Source organism: Staurois parvus, unplaced genomic scaffold (assembly GCF_062004578.1).
Source record: "Staurois parvus isolate SC_StPar_1 unplaced genomic scaffold, SC_StPar_1.0 ptg000574l, whole genome shotgun sequence".
NCBI lineage: Eukaryota > Metazoa > Chordata > Amphibia > Anura > Ranidae > Staurois > Staurois parvus.
The window spans coordinates 2,093,972-2,113,005 of record NW_028318370.1 but is presented as its reverse complement, the minus strand read 5'-3'; the positions used below and the strand labels follow the sequence as shown (position 1 = coordinate 2,113,005).

General features: G+C 42.4%; 1 protein-coding gene across 1 annotated transcript; it reads right to left on the bottom strand.

The window, feature by feature from the left end:
• Positions 1–3,826: 3,826 nt before the first annotated feature.
• LOC149450446 (uncharacterized) lies at positions 3,827–18,363 on the bottom strand. Its single transcript, XM_089691952.1, has 4 exons — positions 18,246–18,363; positions 13,645–13,890; positions 12,435–13,096; positions 3,827–3,898 (listed from the first exon to the last, which is right to left on the bottom strand). Exons 1-4 carry the CDS (start codon positions 18,361–18,363, stop codon positions 3,827–3,829), a joined length of 1,098 nt encoding a protein of 365 aa, XP_089548078.1.
• Between the last annotated feature and the right edge of the window lie 671 nt (positions 18,364–19,034).

Sequence of the window (19,034 nt, the reverse complement as noted above, 5' to 3'; positions counted from 1 at the left end):
CTTCAGTTGATCCTGAATACGGCTGCCAGACTCATTCACCTTTCCAACCGCTCCGTTTCCGCCACCCCCCTCTGCCAATCCCTCCACTGGCTTCCGATTGCGCAACGGATCAAATTCAAAATCCTAACACTGTCGTACAAAGCTGTCCACCATACTGCCCCGAACTACATCACTGACCTAATATCCAAGTACCACCCAACACGCACACTCCGCTCCTCACAAGACCTCCTTCTCTCTAGTTCCCTAGTCTCCTCCTCCCATGCCCGCCACCAGGACTTCTCCAGGGTGTCACCCATCCTCTGGAACTCCCTGCCCCAACCCATCAGATTATCACCTACTCTCCTCTCCTTTAGGCGCATCCTGAAAACCCATCTCTTCAGGGAAGCCTACCCCACCCCCTGCTAACCTGCCGACCTCTTCCACTCTTCCTACCACTCCATCCCCCACAGCTATCTCATCCTGTGCCCCTATCCCCTCCCTCCTAGATTGTAAGCTCGAAAGAGCAGGGCCCTCAATCCCCTCATGTTTTGCATTGTATTGGTATTGTTCTGTCACATGTTCTGTCCCCCTTTGTAATGTACAGCGCTGAGCGAACTATTGGCGCTTTATAAATACTGTATAATAATAATAAATATAATAATATAGTGAATGCAGGGTCCGGGGAGACCAGGTATAGTGAATGCAGGGTCCGGGGAGAGCAGATATAGTGAATGCAGGGTCCGGGGAGATCAGATATAGTGAATGCAGGGTCCGGGGAGAACAGATATAGTGAATGCAGGGTCCGGGCAGACCAGATATAGTGAATGCAGGGTCCGGGGAGACCAGATATAGTGAATGCGGGGTCCTGGGAGACCAGTTATAGTGAATGCAGGGTCTGGGGAGACCCGATATAGTGAATGCAGGGTCCGGGGAGACCCGATATAGTGAATGCAGGGTCCGAGGAGACCCGATATGGTGAATGCAGGGTCCTGGGTTTAGTAACACTTTAATTTTCCTTCATTATTATACTTCATAGTAAGACATTTGATTATCCATTTTCACTGTGCCAAAACTCAGTGACAATTCTATGCATATGTTTCCTATCAAACTAATTATAGACAAATATTAATTATTTTATCATGTAAACATTTTCAATGATGAAGATACTTCTACTCTCCCAAAAGATCTTTCTCATTTCCCCAGATCACTCCCACCACACTTAAACACATATTCTTAGTACTATTCATTTATTTATTATTTCTTTATTTCAGGTACTTATATAGTGCTGTCAATTTATGCAGCACTTTACATATTTATTGTACATTCACATCAGGGTTAGCCTCAAGGGGTGTACAATCTAAGGTCCCTAACTCACATTCATACACATACTAGGACCAATTTAGACAGTATCCAATTAACCTACCAGCATGTTTTTGGAGAACTAGAGCTTAATATTCTGATTAACAAAAAAAATACCTTCAATTTCTGTTCTGGTGCCAAGGTGTCATAGGAAGAGAATTTAATGTAAACTTGCTCCATTGGGAAGCTGGAAGGGATTAGAACCAATGTCAGTTTTTGCAATCTGTGTGTTTCATTGCCATGGCAAGCTTCCCTTTTTATAAACCGTTGCTCATCATCCAAATTTGATCAATTTGCCATCCTTTGACAAAGTCGTAATGACAAAACGTGTCAGCAAGTGACGTCAGACGCTAACTGGAAGTTCAGCAGTGGCCATCTTGGTTGAGGTCCATGCAAGGAACCGTATACTAACAATGATGTACATCTTCAGGGGTGTCCCTAGGGTTGGTGTCACCTGGTGCAATAACACTTAGTGACACCCCCTCCGACGATCCCCGCAGAATAGATCGGATCTGCGGATTGAGCATAATGGATTGGACTCCAAATCCACATGTCTGATCCATCCTGCGGGAATCGTTGGCCTTCGTTACTACTTACCTTTTCGAGGAGCGGGTCCGGTGTCACCCCGTATAGGTTGCATGCCTACGATCCCCACAGGATGGTTCGGATCTGCGGATTCAGCATAATGGATGGATTTAACCTGTGTGTGTCACCTTGTGTGTCTGTACCAAGGCCAAACATTCCACTGTAGGTAAACTTTTGATCAGCGCCATTTGAGTGATTTAAAAAGGAGCCAAAACAATGCGATAATAAATGGCTTCATGTGTTCACTATCCTTAAATAAAAGACAGTTTTTTGGCATGATCAGTCATATTTTCAATATCAATGCAAAAATGTCACAATTTCTGCCAGGGTTTTCAAACTTTTGAGCACAACTGTATAATTTTAACCATTCACTACTCTGTCAAAAATGTAAATAAAAGTTTGGGCTTTACATTTACTAACACATGGTGTCCATATTTGTACATCTTCTATACTTATAACTCTTAGTGTGACGTTATCTTCAAACCTCTTAGATGACAGAAATACATGATACTGTTACGTGATATACAATAGCTTCACATATCTTTAGAAAGGACAATGATCACATAAATGCATAGATATAACCAACAATAATTGATACTAAACTTATCACACACTATTCCTAACTAATAAATTAATTATATGAAATAATTATCCAACTAACTATATTATAGGTTAGACATGATTTTCTTTATAAAAGACATTCTTTCTTTGCTGTTACTGCATACCTTATTACATTCCAATTTGCTATTCTTAAAAGAAGCTTATGACCTGCTGACCTCTTAGACATGAATATACCATGGTTCATCTTTAACACCTGTTTTTCAAAGCCATCATACACACGCAAAGTTACTAGCTCAATGACTTTAGTTGTCATTTTAGAGGAGACACTGATATGAAAAGATACAGACGTCTGTTTTATGCTGAATTAATTTCCTACACCCAGTGACACCAATACAGTGATCAGTGAAAAAAAAACACTGACACTGTACTAATGGCATTGGGAAGGAAGGGGTTAACCGCGCTCCCCCTACCTGTTTTCCTAGACGCCGGTTTTCTACGTGCTCTAGCACAGCGGTGCCGTCTTGCCGCAGTATATACACTGCGGTAGGGAGGCAAGTGGTTAAGAAGCTAAAGCTTATATGAGATTTTAGCGATTAGGTTTATATCTACTTTAAGTCTTCCATTCATGTTGGCTGAGGCATGTGAAAGTACTTTTTTCAGTCAGGTGTAGTTTTTCTGGTGACCACAGTGTTGCGCTAGAAGAAAAAGTAACAATATTGTAGTGCAGTATAGGCATCACAAGCTCCTATATGTAGATACTACAAAGGACAACTGCTACTGAAATATATAGACCCCCAACTGTGGGTGTAGGATTTTAACTTTTTTTTTAATGGTTGAACTGGATGGACTTTTGTCTTTTTTCAGCCAGACTAACTATGTAAAGTGTAAGTCCACTATTGGAGATAATAGGAATAACACCTACTTTATATTTGTTACATGTTCCCATTTAGAGTATTATTTATTTATTTATTTAGCGAGTTTATATAGCGCCAAAGGGTTTGCTCAGCGCTGTACAATAGAGGGGGGGACAATACATGAGTATAATACATGAGAGTACATAGCCTAACGAAAAAAAAAATATATAATTAAACATTGCTGCTTGAATTTTTACTTGCTCTTCTCTGGAATTGCCAATTCTTTCCTAATGTTTATGATGGGGCTGAGCAGTTTGTTTATTATAATCAAACCTGTCTAGACATGTGAGATTCGTTTAGTTATGAATCGAAATTCAGATGGAATTTTCGTTATCCGGGGATTTGGATGTATAGAATCTCCGAAGCACAATAATAACTAATTTCAACAAATCAATAAATGATAACGAAAAAAACACATTCAGTTTTATTCATTCGTTTAATTCAGATGACAGGATGTGATAGTTTGGGCCTTTTGTTAATGTTTGAAGCATCTGAAATAACTTAACGACATAACAAACAAATCACAAAAAACACAGGGAAGACAGTCATCATCAAGAGAAAATATGGCACAACAGTGACATTACCAAGAACTGGACATCCCTCCAAAATTGATGAAAAGATGAGAAGAAAACTGGTCTGGGAGGCTGCCAAGAGGCCTACAGCAACATTAAAGGAGCTGCAGGAATATCAGGCAAGTACTGTCTGCATGGTGCATATGACAACAATTTCCCGTATTCTTCATATGTCTGGGCTATGGGGTAGAGTGGCAAGACAGAAGCATTTTCTTACAAAGAAAAACATCCAAGCCTGGCTAAATTTTACAAAAGCACGTCTGAAGTCTCCTAATAGCATGTGGGAAAATGTATAATGGTCTGATAAAACCAAAGTTGAACTTTTTGACCATAATTGCAAAAGATATGTTTGGCCCAAAACAACACTGCACATCACCAAAAGAACACCATACCCACAGTGAAGCATGGTGGTGGCAACACCATGCTTTGGGGCTGTTGTTCTTCAGCTGGAACTGAGGCCTTAGTCAAGGTAGAGGGAATTATGAACAGTTCCAAATACCAGTCAATATTGGCACAAAACCTTTGGGCTTCTGCTAGAAAGCTGAACATGAAGAGGAACTTCCTCTTTCAGCATGACAACGACCCAAAGCATACATCCAAATAAACAAAGGAATGGCTTCACCAGAAGAAGATTAAAGTTTTGGAAGGGCCCAGCCAGAGCCAAGACCTGAATCCGATCGAAAATCTGTGGGGTGATCTGAAGAGGGCTGTGCAGAGGAGATGCCCTCACAATCTGACAGATTTAGAGTGTTTTTGCAAGGAAGAGTGGTCAAATATTGCCAAGTCAAGATGTGCCATGCTGATAGACTCATACCCAAAAAGGCTGAGTGCTGGAATCACATCAAAAGGGGCTTCAACAAAGTATTAGTTTAAGGGTGTGCACACTTATGCAACCATATTATCAAGAACAGCGTTCTTAAATGCCATCACACCAGTCCCAGTGTTGCTAGACCAGTGTAAGCCAGCAATAGTGTTCCTGATCATTACCACGCCAGCAGCCAGCAACAGTGTTCCTGATCACAGCCACACCAGTGACTGTAACTCAAACTAGTGCAGCCAGCAACAGTGTTCTTGACTGCTGCCATACCAGTCCCACTGTCACCAGACCAGTGCAGCCAGCAACAGAGTTCCTGATTGTTGCTACATTAGCCCCAGTCTCAGCAGACCAGTGTAAGCCAGCAATAGAGTTCCTGATCCCTGTCACATCAGTGTCAGTGTTGCCACAGCAAGTGCAACCAGAAACAGTGCTCCTGATGGCACCACACAGGCCCCAGTGTTGCCAGACCAGTGTAACAACAACAGTGTTCCTGATCACCTCCACACTGGTCCCAGTTTCACCAAACCACTGTGTCCATGATAGCTGCCACATCAGTCCCAATGTTGCCAGACCAGTGTAAGCCAACAACAGTGTTCTTGATTGCCACCAAACCATTCCCAGTGCCAGTAGACTTGTGTAGTCAGCAACATTGTTCCTGATTGTTGCCATCCCAATCCCAGTATTAGCTGATCAGTGTAAGTCGGCAACATTGTTCTTGATTACTGGCCACACCAGTCCTAGTGTCAGCAGATCAGTGTAAGAAAGCAACAGGGTTCCTGAACACCAACACACCAATGCCAGTGTTGCTAGACCAGTACAGCCATCAACAATGTTCCTGAGTGCTGCCATACCAGTCTCAGTATCACCAGACCAGTATAAGCCATCAACAGTGTTCCTGACTGCTGCCATACCTGTGACAATATCATAAGACCAGTGTAGCCAGCAATGATGTTTCTGATTGCTAGCCATACCAGTGCCAGTGTCACCAGAGCCAGTGCAGTCATCAGCAGTGTCCCTGATTGCCACCACATCAGTTCTGTGGCACCTGAGCCAATGCAGCCAACAACAGTGTTTCTGATCACCGCCACATCAGTACAGTGGCACCTAAACCAGAAATAGTGTTCCTGATCACCACCACATCAGTGCAGTGATGCCTGCTGTCTGCACAGACCTTATCCTTTTTATTGACCACGTTTCCACCTGTTGCCAGAACTGACCCATCTGCACATCCCACTGACTACGTTTCCTGCGAGACACAAGTCTCAGCTATCCCCTGCGGACAACTGAACTTCTGGAACCATAGGAACTTTTTTGTTCACCCTTTCTTTAGCCTCTTGTACCTCTTAGCCAGTAAACGTGGCATTCCTGGGGTCAGTCATGTACCAGTAGGTTAGGATTGCTTAGTTTATAGAAATAAGGACTGCTATAGGTGATGTTACAGCAAGCTATAGTCCCTGATCACTACAGAGATGAGCTTTACAGCACATTGTTTGTGATACAATTTAATTTATTTTTGTGATACACAAGATACCATATTGGTAGATAACCATACCATATTTTGTGCAGAAAAAAATTACTTTTTCATCAGCATTTTTCGAAAAAAAAAGAAAAAAACTGTAGCAAAGAAGTGGCGTGCTCAGAAGACTTACTATGCCTCTTAGAAATAACTTGGGGTGTTTACTGGTCGAAAAGTGGTAATTTTGTGGGTGTTTCTACTGTCCTTGCACTCCAGTTCCAACAAAAATTGGAAAGCCTGCAAGGTGCTCCTTGGATTTTGGGCCCTGGTGTGCATCCAGACTGCAAATAAGCTCACATATGTGGTATCCCCATGGTCAGAAGGAATAGCAGATTTGGTGTGTAATTCTAAGTATGCCAAGCTGCGTCTGAGAAATATCTTATTAAATTCACCAAATTGTGTAAAAGATACACGTTCATTTTCATTCTTTATTTTCCAAAAATGTGTGGCAAAAAAAGGAAGCCCACACTGTGTGTTAGAAATAACACTTTAAAATGACAACTTTATGAGATAAAATCTAATTTTGATTATTATCTTCACTTTCCAAAAAATTGTGGCAAAAAATACAACTTCAAAAAACTCACCATGTCTCTTATTAATTAATTCAAGTCAGGACACTTTAACTCTCTTCTAGTCCAGGCCGATTTTCAGCATTCAGCGCTCTCACACTTTGAGTGACAATTACTCAGTCATGCAAAAATGTGCCTATATGAATAATTTATATTTTTTTGATACAGTTATAGCTTTCTTTTGATGATATTTAATCACCACTGGGTTTTTTATTTTTTGCTATATAAATGAAAAAATACTGGAAATTTGAAAAAAAAAAAAGGTTTTGTTATAACATTTTGCAAATAAATAATCTTTCTTCGTAAATTTAGGCCAAATGTATTCTGCTACATTTTTTTTGGAAAAAACAACCAAAAAAGTGTATATTATTTAGTCTGTGTGAAAGTTAGAGAGTCCACAAATTATGGGATATATACTTAAAAATTGATCAGTTGAGACCATAAAATGCTGGATGATGGTATGAGGTATGGCAGTGATCAGGACACTGGTATGGGGTATGGTGGTGATCAGGATGCTGGTATGGGGTATGGTGGTGATCAGGACGCTGATATGGGGTATGGCAGTGATCAGGATGCTGGTATGGGGTATGGCAGTGATCAGGATGCTGGTATGGAGTATGGTGGTTCTCAGGATACTGGTATGGGGTATGGCAATGATCAAGACACTGGTATGGCATAATAGGGTGATCAGAACACTGGTATAGGGTACTGCAGTGATAAGGATGCTGGCATGGGGTATGGTAGTGATCAGGAAGCTGGTATGGCATATGAGGGGATCAGAATGCTGGTGTGGGGTATGGCAGTGATCAGGACACTGCTATGGTGTACGGAAGTGATCAGGGAACTGGTATGGCATATGGTGGTGATCATGGCGTTAGTATGTGGTAAGAATGGCGATCAGGACATTGATATGGTGTATGTAGGTGTGATTGTTAGCACTGGGACAGGTGACAGGGGCTGGCTACATTGTTTTTTATTCTAACACTGGGACAGAGTCAGGGACACTGGGGCAGGCTGGCACTGCAATCTGTAATTGTACATACGGCTTGACAGGTTGCTGTACACTCACATGCTGCAGCAACAGTTCTCTCTGTGTGAGAGTAGAACGAAACAATGTTTACTTTTGGTTTCTATTGTTTACCATGTGATTGCTGTGATTGGACACAGCAAATACATGGTAAAACACCATGTGATTAACCGGACACGGTGGTAATGTGATCTGCTGTGTTCAAGTGACACATGGATCACCGGGCTCCCGAGGGTTCGCTCTGTGAGCTGCACAGGAGCCGCTGAGGCAGGCTAATTTACAGGTACATTAGCCCATATTGACACTGCTTCCTGTCCGCTGTTTATAGGCTTTGGGCAGATGGAAATGGTTAAATAGCTTGGACTGTCCGCTTTCCTAACAGGGGTCATTTGAGAGGTATTTGTACTGTTCTGGCATTTTAGGGCCTCAAGAAATTAGATAGGCAGTCAGTACATCAGAATTTATCAATTTTTAACCACTTCCTGTCCAGACACTTTTACCCCCTTCCTGACCAGGGCAATTTTCAGCTTTCAGCGCTATCACACTTCGAATGACAATTGCGCGGTCATGCAATACTGTACCCATATGAATTTTTTACCATTTTTTTGAGACAGATAAAGCTTTATTTTGGTGGTATTTATTCACCGCTGGGATTTTTATTTTTTTTACTATGTAAATGAAAAAGTCCAAAAATTTTGAAAAAAAGTGTTTTTTTAATAAAATTTTGCAAATAAATAATATTTCATCATAAATCTTGGCCAAAATTTATTCCGTTATTTTTTTAGTAAAAAAAAAATCCAAATTAGTTTATAACCAAAAATTATAATTTTTAAACATTTTTTTTTACATTTTTATTTAATTTTTTATATTATTATTTTTTATTTTATTTTTTTTATTTACATACTGTCACCCTAGCAGTACAGTATCACCATGGTGACACTGTACTACTTGTGGGGGGGTGATGAAGATTTTTTTTTTTTTTTTTTACACTGATTGCTTTTACATATACACATATAGGATGTAAAAGCAATCATTTCTCTTTCTCTCTGTCTGCATTCTTGCAGTCATTGAGAAATACTGAGTGAGCTGTGATTGGTCACAGCTTGTCACATGGTACAAGGCTGTTGTGAATAGCCTTGTACCATGTGACCTCTGTGATCATTCACAGATTTCACACGTAGTAAGCAATGATGTCACAAGTGACATCTTGCTTACTACTTTGCATGTGATCACTGATTCGCCAATCAGTGATCACATGATCGGGACCTCGTACAGAGGTCCCATCTGACGATCGGTGTTTCACTGTGTCCGGAGGACACAGCGGGCACCGGATTGCGGTGGTGCGCGCTCTCAGGGAGCGCGCACAGCTAGAAAAGGCGGGTGCCGTTTATGAACGGCAACCCGCCCCTGGACTGCCACCGCCCTGCCGTTTATAAACAGCAGGCGGACGGCAAGAGGTTAAATATGTATATATACCATAGTTTGTAGACTCTATCACTTTCACACAGAATAAATAATAAACACCTATTTTTTTTCACCAAAGAATTGTAGCAGAATACATTTTTTTAAAGTTTATTTCCAAAGTTTCATAGCAGAAACTAAGGAAACTTAGTCTTTTTTCCTTTATATAATGAAAAAAAAAACAGTGGTAGTTAATTACCACCAAAAGAAAGCTCTGTCTAAAAAAAATAAATATAAAATTAATTTGGGTATAGAGCAATTGTTAGTCAAAGTATCAAAGCATTGATCTAAAAATGACCTGGATTGGAAGGTTGTTTTTTAACTTGCTGGTCTTCAAGTGGTTAAAATGATATCAAATCTAAAGTTAGGCTTTATTGATTAGTGATCACAAGAAAATAAATGAGCCAATAAAACAGATCATTTGAAAACTCCCGTGCTATTTTTCTGTGCCCTGTTCACCATATGTTTATGGTTACATAACCATCTATTAATCAACAAAAGGAATTGATAAGATATAATATAAAAATCCCTCAATGAACACTTCAATAAAATGGAAAAATTTAATGTAGACTTCTGGAAACCATATTTTAAATTTTTCAGTACCTGCATTTCTTTATATAACACAAATGAATTGCAAATCCCTTTACAAAATAAAGAGAGACAGTACACTTACAGTATAATTCAGTACAAAAGGGTCTTGAGGAACCTGCAGCTGTAGAAATTAATATTAATTTCCCAGGCAAAATATCAAATCAGGCTGACAGTGGGAGTGTCTGCTAGATGAGAAAAGAGAAGAGCAGCAAAAATTGACACAAACCCCTAACTCATGTTCGGACTTGTACACTAATCAACCAGTTCATTGAGTGGCTTAGGTGAAATATTCTTTGGGGGTGTGGTTTTTTTTTGGGTGTTCAGGGTAGTTAGGTTATTTCATTTAGCGTTTTTTTGTACCTTTTCTAAAGGCAAATTTGTCTTTATTATATTTTCATATCAAATTTAACAGAACAAAACATTAGAAATAATGATAACATGTACAAATAAATGAACATACAGATATCACAGATGTGGACATGATCCATGTGGGTGGGTGAAAGTGATTCCATACAACGGGAAGATGAAAGGATCAATAGAATATATTACGTAGATATGAAAAAAACATGGTTTCAAGGGGGGAATCCCCAGGTGGGACTTATGAAACAAAATGAAATAACTCTGTATAACTAAGTGTATATCCCAAACTAAGAAAAAAGATAAAAAGTAAAAAAAGAAAAGAGAGAAGATTGTTGTAGAAATAATAAAGGGCAAGAAGAGAGAGGGTTGGGAGATGGGAACTGCAAAAGCAGGGTCAAAGAGGCCTCCTACCAGGACCCTACCGGAGTGACCCCGTGGCCCGCACCCAGGCGCAAGCCGCGAGGCCCAACTGGCGGACATTTCAAAATGAATTGGTGTAGCAAGGCTCAACTCCATCAGGGCATGACAGGGGAACACATATCTCGGAGAGTCAAAGAGGAGGAGAAATGGAGCCAGATTGACCACAGCAACTTATCATAGGTATCATTGTCAAATGCCAGCATTTCCTATACGCATGATATCATTAAGCACAGAAACCCACATCAGAAGAGGCAGGGGGTGGCCGGTTTCCAGAAGAAATTGGCAGCCCACAGATAGAAAGAGAAGCAACAAACTTTTCTTCTGTGCTGCCAGTGAGCCCAGTAATATGGAAAGGAGAGCAATCTCTGGCAAAGGGGCCAAGGACACAACATAGATCCTGTTATACAGTGGGGCAAAAAAGTATTTAGTCAGCCACCAATTGTGCAAGTTCTCCCACTTAAAAAGATGAGAGAGGCCTGTAATTGGCATCATAGGTAGACCTCAACTATGAGAGACAAAATGAGAAAACAAATCCAGACAATCACATTGGCTGATGAGGAAAGAATTTATTTGCAAATTATGGTGGAAAATAAGTATTTGGTCAATATCAAAAGTTCACCTCAATACTTTGTTATATATCCTTTGTTGGCAATGACAGAGGTCAAACATTTCCTGTAAGTCTTCACAAGGTTGGCACACACTGTTGCTGGTATGTTGGCCCATTCCTCCATGCAGATCTCCTCTAGAGCAGTGATGTTTTGGGGCTGTGGCTGGACAACACGGACTTTCAACTCCCTCCAAAGGTTTTCTATGGGGTTGAGATCTGGAGACTGGCTAGGCCACTCCAGGACCCTGAAATGCTTCTTACGAAGCCACTCCTTCGTTGCCCGGGCGGTATGTTTGGGATCATTGTCATGTTGGAAGACCCAGCCACGTTTGGTCTTCAATGCCCTTGCTGATGGAAGGAGGTTTGCATTCAAAATCTCACGATACATGGCCCCATTCATTCTGTCCTGTACATGGATCAGTCGTCCTGGTCCCTTTGCGGAGAAACAGCCCCAAAGCATGATGTTGCCACCCCCATGCTTCACAGTAGGTATGGTGTCACGATATAAGGTCAGGTTCAGAGACCAGTTGCTACAGCAGTTGCAAGGCTTACCTGAAACCAGCAGGATTGGTACACCAGCGGCCCACACTGGGAATGACGCAGGCTCACCTGAGGTGCGGGGTCTAAGCATCCACCGGTTTTCCCCAGAGCTCCTAATGGTGGAGATGGATTTGGCTGCGTGTGAATGCCAGGTCGCAGATCTCAGGATCACCCCACCAGGGAATGAGTAGGCTGGAAACCAAAAGCGGATCAAACAGTTCAGGGATCAAACAGAAGCGGAGTCAGTCACAAGCCAAGGATCGGTCACCAATGGTAGTAGATAGGATGAGGCAGAATTGTAGTCAGTAGCAAGCCAAAGGTCGGTAACGTAGATGAAGACAGCAGCAGGAACAGTAATCGGGATATTGGCTGGTAAGGCACAATAATCTGGCAAGGAGGAAGTGCATGGACATGGCTTTTATAAGGAAGTTCATGGGAGGAGCAAGGAGTTCAAGGTTCAAGAGAAAACAAGGCACAAGGCAGGATTATCCAAGAATTGTCAAGGGAGCTGTCTAGCATTCCAGATAGCTCAGTGAGAAGAGACATTGCCTCCCACCGCAGAAGGACCAGGTTCAATCCCAGGCTCTGACAGTACTCCCCTCCTCATAGGACGTCCCCTGGACGTCTTAGGACCAGGCTTGTGAGGAAACCTCTGGTGAAATTCTCTTGTCAATCTAGGAGCATGGACGTTTTCCTCAGGCTCCCAAGTATTTTCCTCTTGCCCATATCCTTCCCATTTGACAAGATACTGCAATTTTCCTCTAAACATCCTAGAATCAAGAATATTCTCTACCACATATTCTTCTTCACCCTGTACCTCAACAGGTGGAGGAGGAGGAAGAATTCTTCCAGAGAAAGGATTTTCATGAAATGGTTTGAAAAGTGATACATGAAACACAGGGTGAATCTTCATACTGTCAGGAAGTTTTAAGCGAAAGGTGACTGGGTTGATCTGAGCAGAAATCTGGAAAGGTCCCACAAACTTTTGGCCCAACTTTGCAGCTGGAACATGAACCTTCAGATTTTTGGTAGATAGCCAAACCCTGTCACCCACATGAAAGGTAGGAAGTGATCTGCGACGACTGTCGGCAGCCTTTTTATAATTTTCCTGAGCCTTCCCCAAGGTCTCGATCAACTTCGCCTGAATCTCCTGCAATGTAGTTAATCTGTTGGAAACAGCAGGAATTTGAGTTGTGATAGGGAGATCCGGGATAAAAACTGGATGATACTCCATATTGAGGAAAAAGGGGCTTTGGGAAGTGGAGCTATGTTTAGCATTGTTATAGGCAAACTCTGCCGTAGGTAGATAGTCCACCCAGTCATCCTGAAGATAACTGACGAAGCACCGAAGGTACTGTTCCAAAGTTTGATTGGTCCTCTCAGTCTGACCATTAGATTGTGGATGAAAAGCAGAGGACAGGTTAACGGTTACCCCTAAAGCTGAACAAAAGCTTTTCCAAAATTTTGAAGTAAATTGTACTCCTCTATCAGATACCACATCATCAGGGATTCCATGTAATTTAAAAACATCTCAAACCATAAACTCCGCAGTTTGTTCAGCAGACGGTACCCCCTTAACCGGTATGAAATGAGCCATTTAATAAGGCGGTCGACAACTACCAAGATCGTAGTCATTTCTCTTGAAGGAGGTAATTCGACTATAAAGTCCATAGAAATTGACCCCCAAGGCCTTGATGGAACTGGAAGTGGTTGGAGCAACCCCAAAGGAGAAGCTCGGGGTGCCTTATGACGTGCGCATGTCAAACAAGAGGCCACGTAGCTTTTGATATCTTTCTTATAACAAGGCCACCAGAAGGAAAGTGCCAGAATATCCTCTGTTTTTGACATCCCAAAGTGTCCCGCCAGTTTGGAGTCATGCACTAATTTGAGGACTTCCACCAGAGCCGACTCAGGTACATAGAGACGATGCTCAAGAGTCCAAAACCCGTTCTTGTACTCAAGGTTAATGTCTCTAGGAGGATCACTGAGAAGTGGGTCGTTCTCATACCCCTCTTTGAGAAGACTCAAGAATGTCTTTGTACTTGTGGCCCCTAGAAAGTTCTTTTGAGTCAAGATCGAACATTCGGAATCACCCTCCTGGGGAGGCTCAGACAGCATCCTTGATAAGGCATCGGCCTTACCATTCCTTGATCCAGGTCGATATGAAATGATAAAATTGAATCTAGAAAAGAATAGCGACCAACGTACTTGTCTAGAAGACACTCTCTTGGCCGAACGAACAAATTCTAGATTCTTATGGTCAGTGAGAACAGTTACAGGGTGATTAGCCCCTTCTAGCAGATGCCTCCATTCCGAAAAGGCTTCCTTAATTGCCAGTAGCTCTTTATTCCCAATATCATAATTTCTTTCGGCTGGAGACATCAAATGGGAAAAATAGGCACAAGGATGAAGCTGCATCTTTTCATCACTTCGCTGAGACAGGATCGCTCCCACAGCAGAATTGGAAGCATCTACTTCCACTATAAAGGGTAGTTCAGGATCGGGATGTACCAAGATTGGTGTGGAAGTGAAAAGAGTTTTCAGCTTTTCAAATGCAGCTTGTGCCTCAGAGGTCCACACGAAGGGTACCCCTTTCTTTGTAAGTTGTGTGATTGGAGCTATCACTCTAGAGAAGTTTCTTATAAATTTTCTGTAGAAGTTGGCAAACCCGACAAAACGTTGAATTTCCTTAACATTTCTGGGTGCTGACCAATCTAACTGTCAGGAATGGACTTGCCAATAATGGTGGGACTCACCTGCCTTGTGGGCTGCAGTACCAGGGCTGGCCAGCGGGTTCTCCCAGCAATCAGAGACTCAACCCTGCAGCCAGCCAAACACCTGAAACTGCTTATGCAGGTGTATTTAAATGATGGCCAGACCTGCAGGCTTTGCCTTGGTGTGTGTGTTTTTCCTGGGCCCTGTATCTTGTAAACCTGCGTTCCTGTTCCTGTCTTGTTGCTGACCGTGCTTGATCCTGACCTCTGATGACTTCTCCTGTTCTGATCCCTGGCTTGTGACCCCGACCATTCTCTGCCTGACCCCCTGTACCTTCCTGCCTGTTAGTTGCTGTACCCGGCTTGTGACCTGACTACTCTCTGCCTGCTCCTCCTGTTCCTACCTGCCCGTTTGTTATTGACCCGGCCTGCCTGACGACGCTTGCATTGTATGTCTTGTTATCTGTGGGTGGTTTGGTTCGTTTGCACTGTGTTATGTTTTATTATTGCACTGCGTTTATGTTTGTATTGTTAGTCTTTAATAAATTATATTGTTTATAACTTATCTGAAGCCTGCGTTTCCCTGCGTCAGTTCACATACCTCTGGTCATACCCTGGAGCCCTGACACTAACACTGCTTTGACCTTCTCGGGGTCCATGCTCACTCCCTCCGGAGAAATGATATAGCCTAAGAACTGGATTCGGGTTTGTTCAAACTCACATTTCTCCAATTTAATGTAAAGTCTATTTTTCCTTAATCTTTCGAAAACTGTGCAAACATGTTTGCGGTGCTCTTCCCAATTATCAGAAAAGATAAGGATATCATCCAGATAGGCAATTACAAATTGGTCCAACAGATCACGAAAGACATCGTTGATAAAGTGTTGAAATGTTGCAGGGGCGTTGCAGAGTCCAAACGGCATCACCAAGGATTCAAAATGCCCATACCTGGTTCTGAAGGCAGTCTTCCATTCGTCTCCTTGACGAATGCGGACAAGGTTATATGCCCCTCGTAGATCGAAGTTTGGTAAAGATCTTAGCAGAATGAAGTCTTTCCAACATTTCCGAGATTAAGGGTAATGGATAGCGGTTTTTAATAGTGATTTTATTCATGTCTCGGTAGTCAATGCATGGACGCAAGGTGGAGTCTCTTTTTAACGAAGAACAGGGCTGCCCCCGCAGGAGAAGTGGAGTGTCTAATAAAGCCTTTTCCCAAATTCTCATCGATCCACTCCCTGAGTACTTTTAGTTCAGGTTCTGACAGATTGAACAGGCGGCCAAAAGGTATTTCTGCCCCTGGGAGCAGCTCAATGGGGCAATCATATGGGCGAAGAGGGGGCAATTTATCTGCATTTTTCTTGTCACAGACATCCCGGAACTCATGGTAATGTGGGGGCAAATTGTCATAGGACTGGATAGCCACTATATCACTTAGCGCCTCCTTGGTTGGAGACGGACTTGGTTGGCAAGGTTTTTTGCAATATTTTTTACAGTGGGAGGACGTAAAATCTATAGTTTGTGCTCCCCAGTTAATGGTCTACCTATGATGCCGATTACAGGCCTCTCTCATCTTTTTAAGTGGGAGAACTTGCACAATTGGTGGCTGACTAAATACTTTTTTGCCCCACTGTATATATATCAAAAACTTGACGCCAGAAGGGTTGTATTTGGTCGCAATCCCACCAAATATGGAGCTGTGTACCGACAGCTTTAGTACAACACCAGCAGAGATTAGGTGTAGAAGGATAAATTTTGTGTAGTGAGAGGGGGTCCCTGTACCATACGATTTATGAGTGAAATGGAACAATGTGGACCAGTCTTCAGCCGATATGTCTTTACCTAGGTCTCGAGCCCATGCCTTAGCATAGAGAAGGAATTCGGAATGAAGAGCACTGTGTAGCACGTTGTAGAGGGAAGCTAAGACATGTCTCGGCGGTTCAGAGTGGGAGCACAACCGCTCAAACTCAGAGAGTGGACAATGAATGTAGGAGGAAGAGTATAAGTGTTTGCAGAATGAAGATAAATGTAAAGTGGTCAACCAATCCCTAGGCCGACCTTGAAGAAGCGGAAGGCCCAATTGGGGGCAAATAAAGTCTCGAGCTACGGGCCATGAGGCACACGTAAAGGGACTGATAGTAGAAGAGCCAAATCCTTGAGGAAGAGCGTGGTTATCAAATAGGGGTAATAAGGGAGAGGGATCAGAAGATAAGAGTGCGATGATGCCCTGTTTATACTACAGTCGCAGTACAGCCACAGTCAATGGGGACAGGCTGGGGAAACACCGAAAGTCATGGACATAACCCCATGGTAGAGCCCGAACATCAACCTGAGATAGATCTTGTTCTATCATACCAGAGGCTTTACGGAAGGGTCTGGGGAACCAATCAAGCATCTGAGCTAGTAGCGCGGCTGTATAGTATAGCTCAAAGTCAGGCAAACTCACTCCACCCCCGAGTTTCGGGTAAGTAAGTAACCTATATTTTAACCTTGAGAACCCTTGGTGCCAAATAAATCTAAAAGATCGAAAGAGAGCATAGAGAGAGAAAAAAACTCCTAGACACAGAGATCGGTACAGTCTGGAAAACGTACAGTAACTTAGGTAGGGTATCCATCTTGAGGGTATTGATGCGTCCAAACCAGGGCAAAGCTGAAGCGCCCCCTGAAGCCAGATCGTTTTGGATATGTGAAAGCAGGGGTAAGTAATTAATGGAATATAAAGTATTACGATCGGCAGTCATCATGACCCTCAGGTACGTAATAGCCTTTGGTTGCCATTGAAAAGAAAAATTAAAGAGTAGGTTCGCCAACACACGGTCAGGCAAAGAGATATTCAAAGCCTCCGTTTTAGAGATACTGTATTAAGTTTGAAATTACTGAATAAACAAAATCTGTGGAATTTGTGGAATAGATTAGGGAGCGAAATAAATGGCTGTTGAACGTAAACCAGAAGGTCATCTGCGTATAGGCATAATTTGTGATGTGAGGAGGAACTGCGGATGCCTAAGATTGAGTCATTAGCTTGTATGGCTCTCACAAGATGTTCCATTACTAAAACAAAGAGAAGAGGTGAGAGGGAGCAACCCTGTCTAGTCCCGTTTGATATGGGGAAGGGCGTAGAAACTGTACCATTCACCAGGACAGACTCCGAAGGATGAGAATAGAGGGACATAATCTGAGTGAGGAACCGCAAACCCAAATATATCTGTTCTAGGGTAAAATGTAGAAAGTGCCAGTCAACGCGATCAAAAGTCTTCTCAGCATCAAATGAAAGGAGGCAAGCTTTTAAGCCATGTTGCTTGATGTAAGAGATAAGATGGATTGTTTTAGACGTATTATCCCTAGCTTCTCAACCAGGAACAAAGCCAACCTGATCGTGGTGGATCAAAGTGGGTAGAAAAGGTGAAATGCGGTTCGCTAGAACTTTAGCAAAAGCTTAACATCTAAATTAAGTAGAGAGATTGGGCGGTAGCTACTACAAAGAAAAGGGTCTTTACCTGGCTTAGGGGTGACCGAGATATTGGCGGACAAAGAGGCTGATGAGGGCACTTTCAAGTCGTCAATAACATTAAAAGCTTGGACTAGAAGCGGGGCCAGTTGGGCGGCGAATATTTTGTAAAATCTTGGGGTACACCTGTCTGGGCCCAGGCACTTACCAATTTCCAAGGCCTTAATTGCCCCAAGAACTTCCATTATCGAGAAGGGCTCCTCTAGATCCAATGCGTCCTGTGCATCCAGAACTGGCAACGCCGTCTCCGCAATGTATTGGGACATAGCCGAAAGAGAGGAAACGGAAGGAGCATCAGGATTTGCCGTAGACAAATGATAAAGTTGGGAATAATAATGCTCAAACAAGGAAGAGATTCCTTTGTTGTGGTAGAGTTTGGCATTGTCAGGTGCCTTAATATGCTGGATCGGTCAACGGGTGAGTTGAGGGTGGAGTACATGCGCCAGGTGTTTTGTATCTTTTTTATTCCTTTTTCTTTAGGTGTATTTGAACATTATTTATTATTATTAATATTATTATAATACAGGAATTATATAGCACCAACAGTTTGTGCAGAGCTTTACAATATAAAGGGAGACAGTACAATTACAATACAGTTCAATACAGAACGAATAGGAGGGCAACCTGGATTAAAATACTTGTAGTGCTGCTTGAACCTGAAAAGGAACCTCTTCAATAGACCCCAAGGAAACAGGGTGCCAGCATGTCCATGTGGAGAGGTGCAGCATGGTGAGGGCAGTAAATACACAGAGAAAAACTTGAAACTTATAATAAGCAGAATGCCAAAATTACAAACACCCTAGTGGGAGAGTGCCACCTAGGGAAATAACTCACAGTTCAATGCAGTCTCAGATGACGCTGAGGAGAGGTTCCAACAGCATCTGTTTTGAGGGTGTAGTGTGACCTGGCCAGTTTGGTCCCAATATGGGAGGCTTCT

Bases quoted from the DNA above. Each gene is read 5' to 3' on its own strand.
- LOC149450446 (XM_089691952.1), bottom strand. From the start codon at position 18,363: ATGTCCCAATACATTGCGGAGACGGCGTTGCCAGTTCTGGATGCACAG. The intron at 13,891-18,245 runs GTAAGTGCCTGG...GTCTTCTCAAAG, and splicing joins AATTAAGGCCTTGGAAATTG to AGGGGTATGAGAACGACCCA. The intron at 3,899-12,434 runs GTGGGAGGCAAT...TATGTCGTTAAG, and splicing joins TTGAACCTGGTCCTTCTGCG to TTATTTCAGATGCTTCAAAC.